This window comes from Electrophorus electricus, chromosome 15 (genome assembly GCF_041902795.1).
Source record: "Electrophorus electricus isolate QZ-2024a chromosome 15, ASM4190279v1, whole genome shotgun sequence".
NCBI lineage: Eukaryota > Metazoa > Chordata > Actinopteri > Gymnotiformes > Gymnotidae > Electrophorus > Electrophorus electricus.
The window spans coordinates 18546855-18571353 of NC_137511.1; the positions used below are offsets into that span (position 1 = coordinate 18546855).

Consider the following 24499-nt stretch of genomic DNA (forward strand, 5'->3'; position numbering starts at 1 on the left):
TTAATAAGTTGGTCTATTAGTTTGACTTAGAGGTAAGCAAAATATGTAAACATTTCAGCATTCTAATGAGCATTCGCATATACCCAGAGTTTGACAGTTTACCTTTGAAGCTTAACCTAGTACGGTTTCTGGCTTTATTAGTGGAGCCCATAACAAATAGTACTATATACTAAGCCAGTTAGTTGGGCTGTATATAATGCGCCAAAATCTGTATTTGGTAATAGATTTTTTTTTTTCTTCGATTCGGTACCTTATAGCGTTGGTTAAATGAAAGCAATTTGAACTGTATTGGTGATAAGCCTGTGGGAAAAGATAATATGAACTCAGATACAGTATATCAATGCAGTACATCGTGTGGTCGGTACAGGTAGGTCTATAGATTGCTCGGTGTCCAGCAGGCGAAGCAACTGCAGTTAGAACTTGAACCCATTCACTATTGGCTCCGGGCCTTTCTATAGGCTACAACGGCCACCAATCGGGCGCCTTCGCGCGGAATTTCAAACACTTTTTAAACGCTGAGTAGTTATCTGCCATTTATCCTTCCGCACAATATAGTTCTCAATTGTAATATAAAATTGTGCGGGATTGGAATCTAAAATTAAAAAAAAATCGATTAGGATATCTTGGGTGTTTGTACTGTTGTATTCTATGTCTGATAGAAACAAGGTGTTTAGATACCTTTGCTTTCAGCGGAAGGATTTATTTCCCGCACCACTCCGCATCTTGCTGGTTCCAGTAGCAGTTTGGCGTAGCTAGGTAGCTAAGCTAACTATAACGTAGTTGAGTCAGTGAGGAGCGCTCGGTTAGATAGCTAATAAAGCTAATGTTGCCTTTTAATTTGTGTATCACACTGTAGAGAATTTTATTTACATCGATGAAATATTTCATCTGGATTTATTTTAACTCAGGTAAGACGTTTGTGTTTTTCACGCTGATCGTTGTAGGCTTGGCTAGTTCTAACGTGAACGTAACGGATCTTAAGACGTTTTGTTGATCTGTAACTTTGCTAGCGTTAGATAGTTAAAGCTAGTGTTCGTACTGTAAAGACACTTAACGATATTATTTATTAAGCCCAACAATAAGGTACATGCCTAGCTAAGGTTTTCATTTATTGTGACCCACCTTGATCTCTTTATCCGCCTAAATTGTCTTAGCCAGCCAGCTAAGTCGATTATGTTGACTTAACAAAACTACGTGTTCTGCTAATCTTCTTGCAGTCTAAGCCTTCCGGTTATGTATTTATATTACATAGATAACTTAACTATGGCTTCATGATCATGTTAGTTAACCTAGGCAACTAATAGATTACATAGATAACTATGGCTTCGTGATCGTTAGTTAACCTAGATAGCTAGATTAACGTGGTGGCTAACTCGTTGGCACGTTAAAGCACATGTTGGTTGTAGCTAGCTACCGATTTATTTTGGTAGCTATAACAGTCTTCTAACATACAGGTTTCTTCACTTGTGCTAAACCTAGATGGCTAGCTACAAGCCTGCGGTGTGTGCATAGCGTGTACCGAAGCTGTTTTGTTTTATTTTCCACCAGGTAAGTCGAAACGAAGATGCCTCTGTTCGGTAAAGTAGTGGTCATTAAGAGGAACGGCGCGGATGGGACCGAATTTCCGCTTACAGCACCCTGCCTGTTTGGAAGGTCGGTCACAGTCGCGAATAAAACGGTGCATATAGATAATAATGCGGTGGTTGTGTGCATTTTGCTTGCTGATGCGTTGTCTTAGTGGATGTCGCTGCATGGTGTGGCACTAGGTTATGTCGTGTTTTTGGACATTAGTTTGCTCAACATGTACACGCAGCAGATTTATGATGGACCGTGTACCTGTTCTAGGAAGCTTGACTGTGATATCCGGATTCAGTTGCCACACGTCTCCAAAGAGCAATGCAGAATTGAACAGAATGAAAATAAAGAGGTAACCTAAATATTGTGCAGTATCATGGAACGACTGTAAGGTTTTTTGTTTTTTGAACATATAATTTCATGGATGTCACACACTGTGCCTCTGTGTATGTGCTCGTTTTAAAGCTGATTTTGACAAATTTGAGCTCCGTCAATCCAACTCACATCAATGGGGAGGTTGTTCAGCAGTCTGAGCGTTTAAAGCATGGAGATCTAATCACAATTATTGATCGTTCTTTTAGGTATGTGCTTCCTTTTTTTTCTGGAATTATTCTCACTTAATGTTTAGCTATTTTTAATCGTTATTTTTAATGTTTGAGTTTATTTACATGTACCTGCTTTGGTTATTTATTATTGAAAATTACATTACTTAATACAATATAGGTTTGAGTACCCACCTCCACCAACTCCCAAGAAAAAAAGGTTGTCCACAACGGAGAAAGGTGAAGCTATCAAGGTGAGCTTTAGCCAATCAAATCTCTCAGTTGATCATGACGTTTCTCAGAGTTGCTGGAGTACTGTGGCTGGCAGCTTGGCCCTTTGTTGCATTTGTCACTCATGTTTGTTCATTGTCTTTGTGCTGTGTCCTTGTTTCATTCCCAGGTCTTGCAAGACCAGCGAGCAGGGAGCACCCCTGGCCCCACAGACAGAAAGAAGTCAGAGCATTCTTTAGGTAAGCAACCACTTTGTTTGTGTGAGAGAGAATGCCTCAGCGATGTGTGTGTGTGTGTGTGTGTATATCACACGTGCTCAACACTGTCTTGATTTGGCTCTTACTACGTTTTCATATTCACCAATTGGCCTGTAGGAAAAATGTGAAACCTCATTAACGTGTGTCTTGTGCTTTTCCAGACTCTTGTTTGAAGGATGGATCCAACCTGCTGCCCACTTTGGACCAGGGTGTTGAGGTTGCCAAGGGCAGTGGCAGTCAGCTGCCCAGACCCAATATGGACCACAGCGAGTCGCCCTTCTTGAAGCTCTGCAACGTGGTGAAGAAGGATCTGGCTACCAAATTGCCACAGAAAAGCCAAGCTCCTCCCGGTACGCCTCTCTCAAGGCCCCGAGACGACAGGGAAGAGCCCAGAAAGGCTCCGGTCACTCACACGGATGTACCCAGCAAAAAAGATGTGCCGGTAACTCCTGGGCTGGGTAAGAAGAAGCGGCGATCCTCGAATGTTGGGTCTGCGAATGGAGGTGACGGCATTGCACTTGACGGCACTGTGCACCCTATGGAGGGCCCACTTGCGGGTGTACAGATGGTCCCGCCAGCTGTGCCGGGTTCAGCCACTAAACACAAGAAGAGCTCTTCAGGCCCGGACACCCCCACACCACTAGAATGCAGCATCACCCATAGTCCTCAGAATAAGAGCTATGAAGCAATACCGCCGACGTTCAGTGCTAAAGAGGTGGCCCAGCAAATCCTGTCTGAGTCTTCGGATGCTGAGAAAATGCCCAAGTCCCTGAAAGGCAGAAGAAGTGCGGTCTCTCGGCCAGAGAGTCCAGCAGTGACCCCTAAAAGACAGCCAGGCCCCCAGACCTCTCCAGGCCCCAGGAGGGCCGAAGCAGGCCAGTCCCAGACGCCACCCCTATGCGCTGATGAGCCTGAACCCAAGCTGGTCTCCAGGACCTCCCCCAGGGCAAACGCAGGCAAAAGGTTTCAAGTCAAAGATGTGTTGCATGAGATTGGGACCACGCCAGCTTGTGAGAACAAAGGTAGGACTGCCGCCATCTGCCTGTTACTGAGTAATTGTAAAGGCTCTGTTATCCTACAGCATTTGGAAGGATGTTTGAGCAATGCAGAATATAGAAATGGGAAATGAGTGAGAGAAACTGCAAAAGAATGAACTCATCAGAACAGTGTGTCTAAATGTGTATGATGTCTGTAAATAATGCACATGATGTTAATGTAATGGCTGATTTGCTAGAGAATTGTATGAATTTGAAAATTTGTAATGTAGTAGGCGTTAATGTCTGTGACATACAGATATCACATTAGACATGTTTAAGTGGGGCGGTTGGGGTGCTTGACTTGTGATTGGGAGGTTGCTGGTTCAAGCCTCGCTGCTGCCGGGTTGCCGCTGTTGGGCCCCTGAGCATGGCCCTTAACCCTCAGTTGCTCCTGTCTGGGTTTGGGCTGCCTGGTAGTATCCTAGCCCACACCTGTTGCTGGTGCTGATGGCATGGCAGTCTGCAGTGGTATTCTATACCTCTGGTCTACTGTTTGTGATGCAATGTTTATTTAAGAAATTGTGTATGTTTTTCTCCCACTCTACATTGTTTTGGTGGTTTTGTCAATGATTCCATTGTAGGATTATAAAACTTTAGGTCTTGATGCATCACGTTTGTCTTTTAATGGCTTCCAGATCTAAAAGAATTATTGAATATCTTGTGTTCCATAGGTGATGTCCAACCCTCTGGCAAGAAGCATAAAAAGGCTGACTTGCCTGTTCCTGTGGCCAAGAGAAAGCGGGTGTCCTTCGGTGGTCAGCTGAGCCCTGAGCTGTTTGATAGACGCTTGCCACCCAACTCTCCCCTCCGTAGAGGGGCGAGCCCTGGAAGACGGAGCCTGAGCATCTACCAAAAACCCCAGTCACTCCTCCGGCGAGCATCCACTATCGGTCTAATGGTAAAGCTTGACCTGGTTGTTATTACGCTGTCATTGCTTTCTAATTGAGTATAAACCTGCTACGAACCCTGTTCTGCTGTCCACAGAGTTTCCTTCTCGATGAGGCCATCCAAGAGAACACAGCTAAGAGCGCTTTGCCCAAACGAACATCGTCCCCTGGTAAGGGTGCCAAAGTGGCCTCACCAGCCAAGATTTCTTCTCCGGCAAAGAAGGCCCACAGCCCAAAGGCAAAAACCCCATCACCCAAAGGTAAAAAAAGCCAGTCCCAGACTCCTACGCCATCTCCAGCCACAGCAACACCCAAGACCCCCAACTCCACTAGGAGAAGATCAAATGAGTCAGTTAAGATGCCTGGACCTTGTGAGGGGTCATTGACCCAGACACCTACTGTCCAAGGACGATTTTCGGTGTCGCAGGTCAGCACGCCGTCACCGGTCTCTGACCAAGAGAGAGAGGTGAAAGGAGCGACATCTGTCTCAGAGGTTCCCCTGGATAGTGTGACACCCAAGATGAACCTGAGGAGGACTAGCATGAAGGCGTTGTCTAGGAAGACCCCGAGAAGTGCGCTGAAGAGTGCTCTCAAGGTCATGCGTTCCCGCCGCAGTGGAGCTTCACGAGCCAATCTGAAAGGTAAAGCATAATGTTGGGGTATTTGGTGCCTCTGTACTTAAAACTACTCCAGTGCTGGTTTAGGTATTGGTGCACATAGTTAACTTATTTGTTTTTATTCATGTTCAAAGTTGTCAGTTCCTGGGCTGACATAGTGAAGTTTGGCCAAATCAAACTTCAGACAGATCTTGAAGCTAAGAAAACGGTGCCCAGGAGAAAGGCAGCCAAGCAGACTCGAGTGACCCAACCTCAGGTGAATGCACTATTTCTGGCACCCTGGCATGTCTCGGTTGATGCAACGTTATTCGCTCTGGGACGTGAGCTTTGACCTCAGATGTTCTGGGGTGGCCATTCATTGTTTTATCTTTGCAGACCCCTGTACGAAGACTGAAGGATGATACCAGCACTGGCCATGCAGATTCTCCTGCTACTGTTGTCATAGGCAAAGCTTATATGAGGAGTGCCCAGACTACAGGTGCAGTCCCTAAAACGGTGTCCAACATTGTGCTGTACACAAAGGACAGGGAAATGGACGAGGACTTCACAGGTGAGATGACTCATTCAGCGACCTTTTTGTTCATGTTTCATTCACTCTCTTATTCTTCCGCCAATACCCGCGATGTGTGACTTGCCTTTGCAGGTGTTGCAGAGATATTTAAAACCCCAGCTAACAGCATGAGCGTTGTTGAGCGGGTTAGTGAGTGTCCAGAAACCCCGTTTGGTGTTTCTGTTGGCTCTGTAGCTGAAATGTCAGTGATGAACACTCCTGAGGAATTGGGTAAGTGTTGGTGTGTTTATGAAGTTATATTATTGTTGTAAAAAATATAATAAATGCATTTTTATTTATCTTAAACTCATTAACTCATTTATACACATACCATGATAGGTGAAATGATAGTGTCTCCCATGAGCGTTGCCACCACGGCCAGACTTGGACATTACAACAGTGAAGCTGTATCTCGGCTACTGAAGGACAACCAAGATGCTAGTTTATTTCAGCAAGACAGTCCTTCTCAAATTAATAACTCGAATGACTTCCCTGCTTCTGAAGTCATTTCAGTGCTAGAGATGCCTGTTGAAGACCAGATGGAGGAGGAGGAGGCGGAATGGTCTCAGACAGTGTGCCAAACACCACTGCAGAAACCTGCACCATCAGACTGTCTTACAGGACTCAAGAAGCTTATGACAACACCTAAGCAGAGAGCTGAACCAATAGAAGACCTGAGTGGCAGATTACCCAGGACTCCTAAGGAGCGAAAAGAGCCTCAGGAGGAGAGTTTGAAAGGTGTTAAAGAGCTTGTTAACACCCCCAAACAAATGGAAATGCTCTTGGAAGACACAACTGGATTTAAAAAGTTGGATAGCAGCCAAACAGTGTGTTCTTCAGGCCTCAGCAGCATTATGAGGACCTCTAAGTACAAAACCGAGCAAGAGGAGGACCTTACTGGAGTGAAGCAACTAATGCAAACCCCTAAGTTCAAGGGGCAGCCAGTAGAGAAGGTATTTGGAGTGAAGAGGTTGATGAAGACCCCCAAACAGAAAAGCGGACCTGTTGAGGAAGACCTGAGTGGCATTCAACAGTTGATGAAGACCCCCAAACAGAAGAGCGGACCTGTTGAGGAGGACCTGAGTGGCATTCAACAGTTGATGAAGACCCCCAAACAGAAGAGCGGACCTGTTGAGGAGGACCTGAGTGGCATTCAACAGTTGATGAAGACCCCCAAACAGAAGAGCGGACCTGTTGAGGAGGACCTGAGTGGCATTCAACAGTTGATGAAGACCCCCAATCAGAAGAGCGGACCTGTTGAGGAAGACCTGAGTGGCATTCAACAGTTGAATACCCCCAAACAGAAGAGCGGACCTGTTGAGAAGGACCTGAGTGACATTCAACAGTTGATGAAGACCCCCAAACAGAAGAGCATACCTGTTGAGGAAGACCTGAGTGGCATTCAACAGTTGATGAAGAGCGGACCTGTTGAGGAAGACCTGAGTGGCATTCAACAGTTGAATACCCCCAAACAGAAGAGCGGACCTGTTGAGGAGCACCTGAGTGGCATTCAACAGTTGATGAAGACCCCCAAACAGAAGAGCGGACCTGTTGAGGAAGACATGAGTGGCATTCAACAGTTGATGAAGACCCCCAAACAGAAGAGCGGACCTGTTGAGGAAGACCTGAGTGGCATTCAACAGTTGAAGAAGAGCGGACCTGTTGAGGAAGACCTGAGTGGCATTCAACAGTTGAAGAAGAGCGGACCTGTTGAGGAAGACCTGAGTGGCATTCAACAGTTGAAGACCCCCAAACGGAGAAGGGATAACGCGGTGGAGAACCTCACTGAACCTGCAGAACCAATGAGAAAGTTAACCTCTGATGTAACTGAAACGAAACAAAATAACACGAGTGCGTCAGCTAAGGTAAGAACTGATTCCCATCCAGAGAAACCTGATTCCAGATTACACACGCTCCCTATGAAGCACACACCTTCTTAATGCAGGTAATGCTCTGTAGACTATGGTAATTTACTCCTCCTTTTATTCTCAGATACAAGAGCCTCTGGTTTCTGTGGCCTCTGATGTTTTGTCTGTGGAAGGTGAGTTAATGTCAGATGTGCTCCCATAGTTCTCTTGGTAGAGTTCACTTCCCAGGGACCACACACTCTTGTTGTACGTTCATTAGTAAGTTGCCATGGAGCACGTGCCAAATACTGGAAAAAATGCAAATGTAATGGCTGTGCTAATATTCAGCTGTTTTTCACCTACAATTCTGGAAAGTTACATAAGTGTAACTTTAGTTTTGTTTTCATTATATCTGGAAATGTTTTTTTGACTTCTTTTTAAGATGATGAGGATCTGGAAGACAAGGAAAACATCTGCCCAGCTGAGGGCATGAACAGCAAAACCGAGGCAGCTATTGCTATCCAGGAGGTTTCACAGGTAGAGCTGGAGAAAGAGGCAGAAACCACCCTGAAAACAAAAATGAGCCAATCAGACGAAGAGAACGAGATTATCTCAGTTGAAATATCTTGTTCTAAGGAGAACAGTCAAATCTTAGATCCACTTGTGGGAGCCGAGTGCACTTATCAAGACCTAGATGCCACTCCATCTTTGTCTGCTGTTGAGCAAGTGGGAAAATCATGTCATGCTAAGAAGAACCAGCATGGTGGACGGGTGAAAGCACAGAAACCCCAGCAGAGTGACCGTGGTGATTCTGCGTCTGCTGTAGTGCCAGGAAAGAACAAGTGTACTAGTGTTGATGCCGTGGAGACTCCTGCACCGAGACGGAGGAGAGGTAAGGCCTTTGTCGTGGAGCTCGAGATCGCCCCTGTGCCGAGTCCTGTTAGAAGATCTGCTAGAGGGATGGTTCCAAAGCACCATTTTGAAGAAGAAAGGCGTGTGGAGGCACCAAAACTGCCTCAGAGCGTCGCAGATGGCAAGCAGAATTCAAAATGTCCATCTGCAGCTAAAGCCAGGAGGGCCCAGAAAGCTAAACCTGATGTCATGGTCGGGCAGGTTTTGGAGACAAAGACATCTGCTGACCCGACGACTGCTGAACCTCCTAAAGTGGTAGAGGCCTTACAGAAATCGCCAGTTCCTGCAGCCAATGGCAAACGAGGACGAGGCGCTAAGCAGGAGGCTGAGAAGTCCCTTCTTGTCCCTACTACACAAGAACCACAACGTATGATCGTTCCTGAAGGTGTGGTTGTGGAAACAGACATGGCACCAGGAGGCAGTGAACTTCAGTCTTTGGCAGAGGCCAACACGAGAAGTAGGAGAGGCAGGGGACGCAAGAAGGAAACCCTGAAGGCAGCACAAGTTGAAGAAATGACCGAATCCACCACAGCTAACGTGGAACCAGACAGCTCTAAGGTTGTGGTTGTGACTGATGGACAACCACAAACGTCTGCGGTGAAGCCGAGACGGGGGAGGAGGGCAAAACCAGGGGCTCTGAAGGACCAAGCAGTGGTCGCTGAGCCACCGGCTGATGCTGAGCCTGTGGCGGTTGTACACCCACCAGCCAGGTCCAGCCGAGGGGCCAGGCCCAGAGTGCTAAAACCTCAGGCAAACCAACCTGCTGTAGAACCCAGCGCATCAGCAACTGAGCCTGTGCGTTGCGAGCAAGTGGTGGTGAAGAACATCAGGGGAGGCAGGAGAAAAATGCAGCCTAAAGCTCAGGCCTCAGAAGACACCCAGGAAGTAGACGAAGACAAGCCGCAAGTGGACAGCGATCGTGCAGGACAGACGGAAGCCCCAGCCATCAAATCTGCGCGAGGTAAAAGGGCGGCTACCATCCGGGAGCCGGAGGTTGCTGTCAAAAGAGGACGGCGTGGTGCTGCCACGGCTTCAGCTGCTGCCGAGGTTCCTCCTCCAGCTGTCAAGTCCAGTCGTGGCAGGAAAGCCACCGTCAAAGTGGAAGATGCTCCCGTACCAGAAGAACGAGTCAGAGAGACTAGCGAGGCAGGGAGGGTGGCCGCATCGGAGAAGAATTGGACTCCGGTTGCTGAGGCGGGGCCTGGAGGAGCTCAAGACACTGGCAGCGAGGTCGTGGGTAAGAGAGGACGAGGCAGGCTGGCTAAGAAAGCCAAGGTTTCAAGCGAGGACAACTCTGTCAAGGAAGCTGAGGAGTTGACTACAGCCAAAGAATCTGCTCTCGACTGTGAAAACAGGAAAACCTCCAAGAAAACTGTTAATTGGAACTCCGATCTGGTGTGCATCAGAGAGGTCAAATTGGGCAAGGAAGAACTCGAGCAGAAGTCCAAAAAGAAGGCTGACCCGGCAGCTATGGCTATTAAAGAGCCCTCGGTCATGGAGACCAAACAGCCAGAAGGTCCCCCAGCCAAAAGCCGCAAAGGGGGAGTGGTGAAGAGACGAGATGAACCTGCTGCACGGCAGTCTGAGGTGGCTGCTGAGGAGAATGCTTCACGGGCCGGGAGAGGAAGAGCAGCTGCTTCCAGAGCCAATGATGGCATGGCAGCCTGTCCGAAAAGGGGGAACAGAAATAAGGAGATGGAGACTGCGGCCGAGGAAACGCCGGGTGTGAAGTCCACGCCAAAAACTAAGACGGGCAAAGCGGCCCGTCCACAAGCTCAGGTAGAAGTGGACGTGCTGGGCAAACGGAGGAGGGCACCGGCGACGCGGGTGGCTCCTGCTGCCGAAGCAGAACCGAGCGAGCCTGCCGCGGACAACGGCAAACCTGAGCGGGGCAAAAGGAAAGCGGCTCGGGACGTTTCCGCGCAGGCCGAGGGCCCTACCTCAGGTGGAGTAATGCTGTTTTATTTTTAATGACACATTGAGCTATATTTGCATGATACAATAATACAATTTTTGTATTTCTTGTATTGTTAGACACGGACACCTGTAGCTGTGCTTAGATTATCCAGTCACACACACACAGACCGACAAAATAAGAGTTTCACTACTGGAGTGCAATATCATAGTAGTAGTACTTTTTCCAGTACCATTCTGATTTGAGATCCATTAGTTTTGTATTTGGATTGCTAAACAGAAAATGGCAGTTGTTTGTCCTGACTGTATATTATATTCCCACAGTAGCGACCCCTCGTCGTGGGACCAGAGCTCAGAAAAAGGTTGAAACGGTCATCTCTTCAGCTCCCCTGAAGCGAACAAGGAGGAAGTAAAGCACTGATCCCGAGGAGTAGTTGTAAATATTAAAGTGAAGTATAGTGCTTTTTTATATATTGGACCACAAGAATTATGATGTTTATACTGTTTTTTTCTTACCAGTTTGACTTAAAAAAAAAAGAATGCCACAAAAAATGCTGTCATTTTAAATGTCTTTTTTGAAATTTGTGGATTTTTACATTTTTTTTTTAATGCTTGAAAAGGATGGAATATAATCTTTTGTATTAACAAAAATGTCCTTTTTTATTTCTTGCTTGAAAATATCCTATACTCGTAGATTTTAGATCTCATGTTTGTTTAAAAAAAAATCTTTAAAAACAGGATTAGTAAACAAGTTCTTCCAGGCTGTCACCAACTTGTATGTTAAGGTAGTATGTTTTATGACTTAAGTAAAGTTTTTTGAGAAATTATCAATAAAATCTGTGCTCTCAGTTCATTCTTCTAAAGTCTATTTTATTTTTTTATTCTGTTTTTTGTTTCACTTGTCAGTATGACCAAGATGAAACCTCATTTTCATGTTTCATCAAAAATTTGCATGCCAATTGCAGCTGCTATGGATGCTCGATATGAGGTAGTTACCACTAAAGAAACTCATTTGAGTTAGATGTTCATAAGGAGACAAGACAGATTGGGGAAGACAGGTTAAATTCTTCAGAATAATTGCATGGAATACAGGTTTTATGTATTTTATTAATACAGATTTGATTCAGAGACTAGACTGGCCACTCTAAAAACCCCTAAAAGTGGGATATGTGGGTGGTGATATGTCAACACACAAAATCATGACCTAAGGAGCTAGCTACCAGCTGACCAGTTTGATACAGGAAAACAACCTTTTCACGTCAGAAAGATGCCGAAGGTGTCCATCCAGTCGTTCAAGCTGGCTGTTAAATGGTGGTGTATTATGAAATGTTAGGCAACTCAATGCTTTGTGTAGAGGGGAACCAAAGCGCACAATTCTGTGTTTCCGTGGTAGCCGAAAAGGGTGGTGAACACAGTCGGAAAGTATGGAGGGAGATTTGATTTAGCTGGCTAGTTTACGGTCTGATCTGGGAAGCAGGTTTAAGCGTCGCTTTACGAACAGAATGGAAGCTGATAACGACATCCAAACGACGCCGAGAGGGTTTCACTGCAAGCTGTGCGATGTTACCATACCCAACAGTACGTTTTTCGACTGCTTGATACCTCCAGTCTAGCGCACGTAAACGCAACGTAACTAGTGAGCTAACGCTAGTTAGCATCCGTGCTATCAGCTTGAAATGCGTTAATTTTATATACGAGACTTACAAAAAAGTTGATAAATTTCGTTTGTTTTATGTAACTAACAACAAAGGGTTAGCCTAGTCAGCTAGCGTGCGCTGAAAGCTAACTTATACAATATAACTTAACAAGCTTGCTTGTTAGTCAAGAGGGGCAAAGCTGATTAGTTGCGGTTTGGTATGAGAGGTGTGAAGGACAGAACAGACGCACACTGTGATTGCTGCTGAGGGAAGAGTGTTGTAATCTCGCTTAGCTGACCTGAGCTGTGTTGCCTCGGTGTCCCTAGAACCCAGCCTCGAGGACCACGTCAGGGGAAAGAAGCACGAGCACCTGTGCCGGCTGCGCGCGAAAAGGAAGTCTCAGGAGGAGAACAGCGTCTTCGTCAGCGGGTTCAGAGCCGCCACCTCGCGCACCGAGCTCGAGGAGTACTTTGAGCACTTTGGGCCCGTGACTGAGGTCATCATGGACAAGGAGAGGGTCCGTGCAGCAGAGACCCCGTTTAGGGCAGATGGCCTCATGTCCACCACGCCTGTGATATTTAAGGCTCAGGCTCACCATGTGTGTGTGTGTGTGTGTGTGTGTGTGTGTGTGTGCGCGCGCGCGTGTGTGTGTGTGTGTGTGCGTGTGCGCACACTCCTGTGCTCTTTTGCAGGGCGTGTATGCCATTGTGGAGTTCGCCGAGGCTGGCGGCACACAGTCTGCTTTGACTCAGCTGGAGCACAGTTTGCATGGCCTGAAGCTCCGAGTCAAGCCCAGGGAGAGGAAGGAGTTCAAGCTCACAGGCAGGGGAAAGCACGACCCCAAGAAAGCCCAAGTTGGCATGGGGAAACTCAGCTACGAACTCTGCCAAGCAGGCTCGGTAAGGATTGCTCGATTACGGTTGCAAACGCGGCACAAAAGAGGGCGTTCCGTTTACAGGAACATTTTGCTATTTTCCTAAAAACATATCCTCACTCTTTTGCATATAGGCCATTGTCTTAGGATACCATCAAGCCCTGTCAGAAACAACAATCTAGTCAGCTATCCGTAGCGCAGTGGACACGTTCTGTAGTGCCCAGTCAAATTATACTGCAATACGCAAAAGGCATGCTTTCAATAGAGTATGTCGGTGTTCTTTCCCAAATTTATTTATCTTCCCTTTTGGGGAAACGGGTGTCCTAATGGGATGTGTTGTGGCAGGTGAATGAGCAAATGCAGAAGGTGGTGGAGACCTTCCAGCTGTCCGAGGGGGACCGGAAGGCCAGGGAGCTCCTTGTCCAGCTGCTGCAGGAGGTCTTCTCCGAGTTCCTGCCAGGTCAGCACATGACCACACCCCCTCCCCCAGCAGACATGTCGCTTGGCCAATCATAGCGAAGTGTAAACGTTGAGGGGGAGGAGCTAGATTTGTTTTTCTACTGGTTTGTCACAAGAAGTCTTAAATAGTTATGTCTTCTCGGTAGCTCAGTTGCATTCTGGTTTAGAAGAACGTATATTTTCAGAAGAGCTATTTCCAGCTGTTTGTTACTTAGTTTCACTTCACTAATCGTGGTTCTGCTGTATGGGAAGAGCAGTGGTGTGTTCGTTTGCTAGTCTCTTGATGTGCTGGTTTGCTGTGGGACGCAGACTGCCAGATCATCCCCTTTGGATCCTCCGTCAACACGTTTGGTGTCCACGGCTGTGACCTGGATCTGGTCCTAGACCTGGAGAACACCAAGGCCTTCCAGTGCCGGGCAAGAACGTCTGATCAGGTGCGGTCCCACCTGATTCCGAAACGGCGTAACATTGCTCTGTTCTGTGTAGTCTAATAATTGTATGCTTATATCATTGTGTTGCACAGCAGTGACGCCATTCTCACTCGCACGTATGCACACGCCTAACGTTACACGTGTTGTTATAGCGACGATCAGTGAATCTCTAATCCGGTCCACCGCTGTCCTGTGAACCTGCCTCATCTCTGCTCCCTCTCCAGACGGGCGAGGACCGGTCAGAGGACGGGCGTTCGGAGGACTCCATCCTGTCCGACATCGACTTGGCCTCGGCCTCGGCCGCCGAGCTGTTGGACCTGGTGGCGGCTATCCTGCGGAAGTGTGTCCCCGGCGTGCACAAGGTGCAGTGTGTGAGCACGGCACGCCTGCCCCTGGTCAAGTTCAACTACCGGCCTCTCGCGCTACAGGGTGACATCACTATCAACAACAGGTAGTCCTCACAGCCACTGCAGTCGAGATTTGATCATTTTACCTCATCACAACTAGGGGTGTAATTGCATGTGTCTTCCTGCGTGCAGTCCTGCCGAGAATGTACAGCAGCCTGCGTGAGATGATTGATGAGCGTAATGCAGAGGCCAATTTCACGAGAGTGAATTCCACTCAAAACTTTAAGCCATAAACCATTAGTAAGTCAGCGTCATGCTGTTCTAAGCTTGGCTCATCTAAGTATTGCCGTCTGACTGAGTCAGTCACGTTCTGGCGGATGCGAGTGACGCACAGGAGCTCAAAGACCTGCCTGCTTCTTTAAAATCAGCTGTAAGGGGAAAATTTCAGGTTCCCAGTGAACCTACGACAGCGAGTGATAGACAAAGACAGCGTGTTGACATTGTAGGCAGTGTGCGCAGCAACACATGAACATGCATATTGGACACCGTCACCCAGGTGATAATCATGAGCGTTTACGTGTTTGGCAGAGATATTCTTATCAAGTGCAACCCAAGGACTCTTATTGGTGGTGGGCAGAGCTGCCTAAGAGGGGAGTTGTCTGAAGATATCCAGTCAACGTGTAGTGAAGGAGGAGCCTCTTCCCCTCAGGGAGGAATGTAGGAGACACCCACCACCTTAACTCTTTCTCTCTCTCCTCTAACCCCTTGGGAGGCTGGCGGTGAGGAATACCCGTTTCCTGCAGCTGTGTTCGGCGCTGGACTCCCGAGTGCGCCCTCTAGTGTACACTGTTCGGTTCTGGGCCAAGCAGAAGCAGCTGGCAGGTACCATGGCTACAGATTAGTATGTGCGCTAATCCATTTACAAGCGCATGTTTCTTCTTCGTAGGCTGCTGGCGTTAGTTCTGCTTGGCTTACAGTGCATCTGTCTTCATCTAGCAGACATTGTGTGTACTTGTTTTCTCTCTGTATGATTGGTTTACTGCCAGATGATCACATGCTGGTCCTTAACCGCCCAATGAGTGCTGCCACACTGGCCCGGTTTTACACTCCCACCATGTTACACAGTGAGGCTCTCTCTCTCTCCCTCCCTCCCTCCATCAGGGAATCCGTTTGGCGGCGGTCCCTTGCTGAATAACTACGCGCTCACCCTCCTGGTGGTGTTCTACCTGCAGAGTGTGGAGCCGCCCGTCCTGCCCACAGTGGAAAAGCTCAGGGGCATGGCATGTAAGTGCTGCAGTCGGGCTGTAGATGGGGGTAGATCGGCTCTTAGTTGGTGGGGAGAGCACAGGGTTGAATGGGCTCCATGCTAACCCTACCTCTTCTCTCAGCTCTGGAGCATGGCATGAGACCATCAGTACAGCATTTAAAAAAAAAGAAATGTCTGTGCATCTCAGAAACATCACACACTACTAATTTACCAGTGATGCCCTAATAGCCATAAAGAATCTCTGACACACACACACACACACACACACACACACACACACACACACACCCTAAAAATGGTAATATAAAGAAGGCCAACAGAGAGCCTTTATCTTTGATCATCTCTGCTAAATTACTCATCTCCCTCTGCAATATGTGCGGATGATTTATTTCAGGTGTTACAGTGACAGAGTGCTGATAGTACCTTTTTTAATGGGCCATAAAGCTGAGAGGAGATAATAAAGGTACATGCACAGAAGTGGTGGCATAAGAAACATCTTTTTAAAAAAACAACATGACGCCTGCTGTGCTTTTTTTTTTTTGTTTGTTTGTTTTTCGCAGGTGAGGAGGAGGTGTGTGTCATTGACGGGTGGGACTGCACCTTCCCCAGCCAGCCGTTCAGTGTGCCCCCCAGTAAAAACACGGACGACCTCTGTGAGTACGGCACTGACCTTGGCTCACGCCTTCCTTCCAGGAGAGCGATTCTTCGGTCCGTCGTCGGCGCTTTGTCGTCTGGCTGTTTGGGACTCCATTGCTAAGATGCTGACTTCTCTCTGGTGTTGACTCTCGCTCTTTCAGGCACACTACTGTTTGGCTTCTTCCGGTTCTACTCCAAGTTTGACTTTCCTTCAGTGGTGGTAAGTCTGAGGGAAACTTGCGCCCTGCCCATCGCGGACTTTGTCGGCGACGAGGAGATGCCCGACGAGCCCGAGGGCTGCGTGGCAAAACTGAGGCCCTCGGCGGGCCCCAAACTGGGCCCCGTGACCATCCTGGATCCCTTTGAGCTCCAGCACAACGTGGCGGGGAACCTGAGCGAGCGCACACACAGGAGTCTCCGTCACGAGCTCACCGAGGCAGAGAAGTACTGCCGCAGCCTGCAGTTCCAGCGCAAGTCGGCCAAAGGCAAGTCGTGGGGCCTGGTGCGGCTGTTCACGCCGCATGGGGAAGCTGCGGCGGCCGCCTGCGATGCCCCCTACAGGTACCTGGAGATCTGCATCCCATTCAGAGCAGCCAGCCTTCCCGACGGGCATCGCACAGACCCGAGCGAGGGTGGCGATGCCTGCCGTACTGTCTGGTTTGGCAGGCTGTGCTCGGTGGTAGAGCTGGTGTTCAGAGACGTCCTGAAGTGCACACCTGTGGAGGGTCATGCACGTCTGGACCCGAGCGAGGCTGGACAGGGAGCGACAGTGGAGGAAGCAGTTGAGGGCCAGAGTGTTGAGGGTTGCAGCCCTCAGGTATCAGCTCACGCCGGTGTAAAGAGGCCCCTGTCTGTGGATGAAGGCCCATCATCCTCTCCACAGGGCAAGAGGCAGAGGCTGGACCCTTGGGCTGAACACCCAGAATCGGTTCACTGGAGCTGGGCCCAGACGCACCCGGTCTGGGCTGGCCGGCGGAAGGTCCGCAAGGATTTACTGAAAATGAGTGACGAGGCCTCCCAGCCTGAAGGGGGCAGCAGCACCTTGGAGAGCAGGGTGACGCAGCACATCATGGAGAAGCAGGCCAACCCCCGAGACCTGCTGGAATTCAGCGTGGACGGCACGGTGGTGGGTGGGGGCGAAAGCATGAAGGCAGTGATTAAGTTCTGCCCAACCAATGATGTTTCAGGACATTTTCAAGACTTCTTCCACTTCCTTGAATCGTTTCTGCCAAAGATGGTGGAAACAATGCTGGCAAAACTCGAGTAGGTGATTTTGCTTCCATTTGGTTCGCTCCCCTGACACATCCTCCTGTTGGTTTTGATGTTTGTTTCTGGATCGTAGGAGATTTTAAATCCCTTTAATGGCAGAAATAAACCCATTACTAAACTGAATCTAGCAGCCAAAGTAATGGTAATTACTGACAATCAGTAGATTTGGTTTTGTTGAGACGTTCCCCTTTTTAGTAATATTACTTACGATTGGTCATTTGTTTCAGATTTGCATATTCTTTCAAAGTTGAGTTTAAAAAGTTGACTTTTTTCAGTGTGAGTTTAGGACATTGTGATTTTGCTTAGTTTCTTTTGTTTGTTTATTTTTGGTAATGTCTTTGCACGGTTGTGCATTTAACCTGAACAAAAGAAAAAACTGGAAATGCAGTTTATTAAATATGAAATGAGCAATAGCGTATAATGTCTGACTTTTGTGACACTTTGTATTGGAATTAAACAGCCTTTTATCCCCCCCCATGAGAACTGTTGTTTTGTATACTGACCTTATTTGATCAATTTACCCATGAAGTGTGATTGATTGATTGAATATGGATAATATTTTAAGTGCCAGTCAAGCCCAAAGAGACATGACCCTTTCTTGGTGTTTGTAATATGTATAAGTTACTGTCAGTGTTCTCAGAACTCTCAATTCACAGACCTTGTAGTTCTCACCTCCTGGAAGTGTGATTAGTAACAGTTTGTCTTCTGCCTTTGTTTATGGAGTGCTTTAAAGTGGGAATTGGAGTGTTGGCGAATAAGGTTGCCTGGGTTTCACAGACCTTTGTGGATAATGAGTAAACTGCTTCAAAGATCCTGCATGAATATAGGCACTAATATTATAGAAAGGTGCCCTCAGCAACCTGGAGTAGATAACACTATATGGCCAAAAGTGTCTGGATACCCCTTCTAATTCCTGAGTTCAGGTGTTTTTAGTTATAATCATTGCTTACAGGTATATATTCACATAGCCATGTCATCTACACAGGCAAGCACTGGCATAAGATGTACTTTTCTCACAAATCCATTCATGAAATCTCTCAGCCACGACGCAGTCGAGACAATAAGAGCTAAGGTTTGTAAAAAAAAAAAATTGCCTGTCCTTCATTGCCTCACTCACTCTGGAAGCAACATCAGAACATGCAATGGGAGCTTCATAAAATGGTTTTCTGTTCACCTATTGTGACAAGTAGGTTTTGTATTAAGCACACATTAAATTTCTGCAATTTAGGTGACGCTCTTATCAAAAGCAGTTTGCAATTATGAGTACATAGAGTTTGAGCAGTAAGGTTCTTGCTCAGGAACCCACCAGTGGGGATCCGGTGGTGGGACTTGAACAGGCAACCTTCTAAGTACTAGTCAAATACCTTAACCACTGAGCTACCACTTCCACACACACAACCACTCTATCCCAGGGCAGTGGCAATGTGTTCTATGCGATTGGCAGATGCCAGGAGAACACCACCTACTGGAATGCACTGTGTCAGTTTAGTTAAGGATGGATAATGATCTGGCTGTTTTTTGAGGTTTGGGTCCCTTAGGTCCAGTGAAGGGTAATATTAATGCTATAGCAACATTTTAAATAATCATGTTTCCTACTTTGTAGCAAACATATGGAAGGCCCTTCCCTGTTCCAGCATGACCATAGATACATAAAGACAAGTGTGGAGGAACTCCAGTGGCCTGATCACCTGAAAATTGGAACATCGTTTGGGAGCCAGGCCAGATCCAAGTGCATGACCTCACAAGTGCTCTGTTCAGTGGTCACACTCACAGTCACAATCTTGGAACTCACAGAAGAACTTCCCAGAAGAACTGAAGCTATCATAGCTGCAAAGGAGTGTGAACTCACTGTTAATGCCAGTCGTTTTGGAATGGAATATTAAGATATGCTGCTTTGCAGTGAGCTGGTTTGTAGCAGGCATCTCAGCCAGATGTGCTGATTAAGGCTACCCATCTCACCTTGTTTTGTTCAGTGCTACCCGACCATAACTCACTTTGCATTACATATCTGCACCACTGACATGGACTACATTCATGTGTTTGAGATAATTATTACAGCTTATTAAGCATAAACATTTTCGTATATGCTTAATAAGAAGAATGGCTATTGGAAAGCTAAGAGTAATTTGAGCATTACTCATTCGGATCTGTCCTCCATGGTTTAGAGTTAACCCTGTAGGACATCAAAGAGTTTAGCTGTGGAGTTTAATTAAGGGTGATTGTTTTATGTATGTGGGTTTCAAACTGGATATTACATATCTTTTTATTCACTTCTATCCTACCTGTACTGAGAGTCTTCAGTAAAACAAACATGTATAGCTGAGATAAAACAATGTGGTCAATGTAATGGGCCCATGCACATGAATGATACATTTTAAGATGGTAACTAATATAAAATGGCACAACTGTAGGAATATTCTTCTAGTTTTTGCTAAAGGTGTTGCAGTTGCAGGCTAACTTACACTTCTCTAGGCCACAGTTAAATACGCTAGGCTAGCTTACACTACTCTAGGCCACAGTTAAATACACTAGGCTAACGTACACTACTCTAGGCCACAATTAAATACACTAGGCTAACCTACACTATTCTGGGTCACAGTTGAATCCACTAGGCTAACTTAAACTACTCTAGGTCACAGTTAAATCGACTAGGCTAACTTACACTACTCTAGGTCTTCACTGAGCTTCCTAGTTACATTACCACCCTTTGGTTAAAATGTGCCTTTAAGAACTGATCCTCGTACTCAGATTTGCACTCTGCTTGCCATCAAACGCCAACGCCAGATCGGGTAGCCAGTTAATGACTTCAATGCACTCTAATTTGGAAAGGATGGAATGGAGGGTGAGTTAAGGTTGCGTGGGCTACAAATGTCCCTCAAGGGAAATCCATCATTTAGGAAAAGGTAGAATTAGGTTGCCCTTTGTCGATTGTAGCTTGTATAGAGTATGGGGACTAGTTTATATTTACCCCAGTACAGATCAGGGAAGCTGAAAGGATGTTCATGCCAGCCCAACCTATAAATGCTATGCCACTTTGTCTCATTTTAGCAGCAGTTTTACCTTTTAATCATTTTTTTTTGTTTGATGGGAATTAAATCCAGTAAATCACCAGTGTTTCCTGTTTATGATGTACTGAGTCTGTATGATATAGAGGATGGTCAAAGAGATGTACAGCACGACACTGCCGTCGCCGGCTCAGGAAATAGACATTCTCTCTCTCCTCATGTCTTATTCATGGCTGTGTGATCACAGGCCTTATTTTGAACTGACATTGTTATTGCCACCAACCTTCCTTTGACCCTGTGCTCTTATCGACACTTTACCTTTCATCAATCTCTCCTCTTATCATTCTGTTTGGTTTTTCTTGTCTTCCACTTGCACAGAGCTAAATATACGAACGCAAACATTCCCCGTTGTCTCCGGAGCACTCAGCTCACATTAGCCACTTCGCCCTAAATGTGATGCGTAAAAGATCCTAGATGGGTGTATAACGGGACTATTAGCGAGGCAGCCATAAAGATAGCAGGGTTTGGAGCTCATACGAGAACACTGGGAGGAAGTGGGAGAGGGTGGTAATATTAGTTCTGCTACTTGAAGTGCCAGATTTATGTTAAAACAAGTGGCTGATGACATGCTTCTAGAACCTTCTGTGATGTCCTTTTTGTTGCGTTTGGCCTCATTATTTTATCTGACTATCTACCTGAATTTCTTGGCTGTGTTTAGGAATGAAAACATGTGTGTCATAGTTTTCATCACTCACCTCTTTGCTCTGCTCGTGTTTTTCATTATAGATCAATTGAACAGCATGCAACCTAATGTTTGATTTCATTTTATTCATCCCCAAGTTGCCATGCAACCACAACCATCTCCCTAATGAAAACCATAAATCAAGCATGTCAAACTCAACTCCTATAGGGTAACGGAATGTGGTGCGCTCCAGCATAGCAGGTACAGCTCACAAATGACACAACGAGGATGTGCTAGTACACAAAGGAGTCAGAAGACTGCAAAATGCTGCAATGCTGTAGATCAGTATGTGTTTTCAAGAAATGTATGAGACATGTATGTCCTTATCGATCCACTTCTATTCCTCCAAAAGGGAACTGATTCCTCTGGGTCAGGCCTTTACTCCCTATCACCTTTACGGCTACAAAAGCTGAAACCATATTGATTACACAAACCCTGTTGTTTTACTATAACAAGCAGTTATAGTAACTACTTTCAGTTTAGCTCTGTCTTAGCAAGGTGATTTCAAGAGGAACCCATCCAACTGTGGTCTATGTCTTGTCTCGGGACTTAACTATGTTTGCTTACCAAACAGCTATTAACAGACGTCTGCTATGCCTCCCTCTCCAAGCCTCGGCGGTCGTCTTTTAGGAGGGACATTATCCCAGGCCCACTGTTTGTGGAGTTTATCGTAGCATAATCGTTTGTGTGGCTCTTATCATCCAGTGGCTTCTTTGTGTGTTTACCCACAGCAGTGGGCTGAAGTGGAGAGTCATTATTTTCTCCTCGTTGACTTTTATTGCACGGCTAGTCGAGTGAGAGGGCCAGTGGTTTAGGCCATGGGGTTGTGCAACAGGAAACCATGACGGTTTGGGGGAAAATGCTCTAGTCCCAGCCACTTACGAAGGCTGTGCCCTGCACCTAAAATAAGAAAACAAGCTGTTTTATCATGACCGATCATTTAGATGATCAAATTAGAATTTGTCAAGTTACAGTCTTTAGCTGTCATCTGCACAGCTCACACTGGGTTTACCTACATTTAAATAATTGAAGTATTTTTGCTAAATGTTTAATAAAGCCTATAATACAAGATCATTGTATTAATGACAGCACAAAATATGAAATTAACTTTGTGGTCTACAGCGGAATGTAGTGTGATGTGACTAAGCACTGTGTTGCTGATTTACACAGCAATCTACATGCATTTTAAATCATACTGAAGGAGAAATGGCTTTATATTGAATGCATGTTTAATTATATTGCATTCACTCTGACACCATGTGGATACCATCAGACAAAATAGAGCATCACAGGAGTACTGAGAGCAGTATGAGCTGTTGAGTGTCAAGTATCCCAATGAATGCAGCATAGCAGCAAGTCGTGACACATTTAAAGTGTTACTCAGTGTCAAAATCATGGGGATGCTCTGGGTATTCGGGCACCATTTGAAGACCAGGTACATCAGCCTGTCTGTTATAGAGGAGCCAGGTACGTCAGCCTGTCTGTTATAGAGGAGCCAGGTACGTCAGCCTGTCTGTTATAGAGGAGCCAGGTAGCCACTGTCAACAGCACTGGCGCCATCCCTAAGGACAGTCAGGAAGAGATGGACATGAAGGCGATTGTGACTGGTTTGGGGTAAGGATTGATAAGGCAGGTTGTTGAGAAAGATTACTGTTGCATCTCACTGAGATGAAATCTCTCAAAGCATCACAAAGATGGTTGAAATAATTATATCATACATTACTCTATCATACATATCATACAGAAATGTCAATTTGGAAGCCTACATCTATGACAAGTCATTCTTGAGCTACATATCTCTTCTGTGGCTCATCTACGTAATATTTTTTCTGTGGCTCATAAATAGAGGTTTCTGCTGAAGTTCCATACTGCTTCAAGCTTTTTCTGCCTTCATGTATTGAGGTGGAAAAACTAAGTTTAATTGACTTTGCAGAGACAGGCACACACCACCCACATTTTTGGAAACATTTTGTTTATAAGAGACATCCTGCAAAGGTACATTTGAAGACTCTGGTCCTTCTGCTGCCATGCGCAGTTGTTAGCTACATACCTTACAAGGTTCTCCATACCTTGTTCGGTTTCTGACCACACAAGTGCTATTTGCTGGATATGTTTAGGATTGGCCAACCAGTTTCAGAAAGTGACATTAGCAAATGAAAAGCTCAGCAATGCTGCTGGGTCTGATACACCTATATCAGTGCAACCCCCACTACCATTTCATTACCAAGACACTACCACGTCTCCTTCATGTCATTACCACGACACTACCATGTCACCACCCTGTCATTACGTGACACTACCATGTCACTACCATGTTATTACCATGTTACTACCATGTCTCCGCTAAATAAATAACCAATTCATGTCTAGTCCAACTTTGTAGAGGTCCTAGTTTTGTCCTGAGGTGCGCGTGTGTCCGAGACCCATCCCGCAAGAGAATGTCCATTAAGGGCATTGGAGAAGTAGTTGGCTGCGGTGGAGGTGTGGTGGGCTACAGGAAGGGACATGAGGGGGTTTGCGGGAGTAGCCGTGGCAGCTGAGTAACACTACCATGTTACAACCATGTCATTACCATGCCTCTACCATACCACTATCCTATCACTACCAGAATGTTTAGCCAACCATAAAATGCATTAATCTATTAATGGGTTAAAACATTGTTGACTCACAGGATTCGCTATTATTTAATTTGACATTTTTCTGGTGTTCAACTTGTTATCATACTGAGTTCTCCCATTTCCTGCTATCGCCTGTGTGTGCTTCCCACCGAACTTTCAGTGTGGTCAATGTAGTTCACAAGGTTTCCTGAAGAAGAGGACATTTCAGACATGGTTGCTTCCTCAGCTATGCAAGCAAAGTATTTCTGAAGTTCTGTTTCACTTCCTAGAACTTCAGAAGCACCTGGCTTACACAAATGATGAAGATAGCACACAGTATGCTGCAGGTTACAGCTTTTAATTGACATGCGCATGATTCACATGAATCCATCGGTGCTTCTGACATTTTTTTTAGCTCCATGTTTGGCATACTTGGGTAAATTGTGTGCGAGTCAAATGTCAAGTTCGTATGCGCGCAGGCCCAGAACACAGAGACGCGTGTCGACTGAATTGGCCTCAGAGAATGAAACAAAATTCGAGACACAGTGATTACGAGAAGCACATTTATTTGAGAATCACACATTTGTTGTGAGGTTTTCAAAACAGTGCAAACAACACATCAACACTCAACACACACTGGGGCAGTTTTGTTAAGCACAATGTTTTCTGCCTTGGGAGGATGCACCAGCCCGTTGCACCAGCGTTGTTGTGCATGACTGCGTTATGAACACCGTAGGCTCACTGCGTTACGGTGCGATTCTTTGTCTTTCACTCACGTTTGGCTATTTGTAGGTATTTGTTTTATTTTTTACGCGCATAGCTTACAACTAGTTCACCTGTCATAGCGTTTTAAAATGGGCCTATCT

General features: G+C 46.2%; 2 protein-coding genes across 3 annotated transcripts; both read left to right on the forward strand.

The window, feature by feature from the left end:
• The first annotated feature begins 731 nt into the window (after nucleotides 1-731).
• mki67 (marker of proliferation Ki-67) lies at nucleotides 732-10909 on the forward strand. 2 transcript variants are annotated; one of them, XM_081697577.1, is made up of 16 exons: nucleotides 732-908; nucleotides 1549-1678; nucleotides 1846-1927; nucleotides 2041-2156; nucleotides 2299-2371; nucleotides 2518-2587; nucleotides 2767-3627; nucleotides 4314-4540; nucleotides 4627-5170; nucleotides 5281-5402; nucleotides 5522-5696; nucleotides 5790-5927; nucleotides 6036-7561; nucleotides 7689-7737; nucleotides 7986-10400; nucleotides 10694-10909. In XM_081697577.1, exons 2-16 carry the CDS (start codon nucleotides 1611-1613, stop codon nucleotides 10780-10782), a joined length of 6555 nt encoding a protein of 2184 aa, XP_081553703.1. In that variant the 5' UTR covers nucleotides 732-908; nucleotides 1549-1610; the 3' UTR covers nucleotides 10783-10909. The 2 variants fall into 2 exon arrangements, with proteins under 2 accessions (XP_081553703.1, XP_035389380.2); XM_035533487.2 differs by having other exon boundaries at nucleotides 1549-1653.
• Nucleotides 10910-11608: 699 nt separating this feature from the next.
• tut1 (terminal uridylyl transferase 1, U6 snRNA-specific) lies at nucleotides 11609-17762 on the forward strand. Its single transcript, XM_027009243.3, has 10 exons — nucleotides 11609-11947; nucleotides 12333-12523; nucleotides 12699-12905; nucleotides 13226-13340; nucleotides 13649-13773; nucleotides 13995-14221; nucleotides 14890-14999; nucleotides 15279-15401; nucleotides 15945-16037; nucleotides 16182-17762. Exons 1-10 carry the CDS (start codon nucleotides 11872-11874, stop codon nucleotides 17285-17287), a joined length of 2373 nt encoding a protein of 790 aa, XP_026865044.3. The 5' UTR covers nucleotides 11609-11871; the 3' UTR covers nucleotides 17288-17762.
• The last annotated feature ends 6737 nt before the right edge of the window (nucleotides 17763-24499 follow it).

Bases quoted from the DNA above. Each gene is read 5' to 3' on its own strand.
- tut1 (XM_027009243.3), top strand. From the start codon at position 11,872: ATGGAAGCTGATAACGACATCCAAACGACGCCGAGAGGGTTTCACTGC. The intron at 12,524-12,698 runs GTCCGTGCAGCA...GCTCTTTTGCAG, and splicing joins TCATCATGGACAAGGAGAGG to GGCGTGTATGCCATTGTGGA. The intron at 14,222-14,889 runs GTAGTCCTCACA...ACCCCTTGGGAG, and splicing joins GACATCACTATCAACAACAG to GCTGGCGGTGAGGAATACCC.
- mki67 (XM_035533487.2), top strand. From the start codon at position 1,565: ATGCCTCTGTTCGGTAAAGTAGTGGTCATTAAGAGGAACGGCGCGGAT. The intron at 3,628-4,313 runs GTAGGACTGCCG...TGTGTTCCATAG, and splicing joins GCCAGCTTGTGAGAACAAAG to GTGATGTCCAACCCTCTGGC. The intron at 5,697-5,789 runs GTGAGATGACTC...TTGCCTTTGCAG, and splicing joins AATGGACGAGGACTTCACAG to GTGTTGCAGAGATATTTAAA.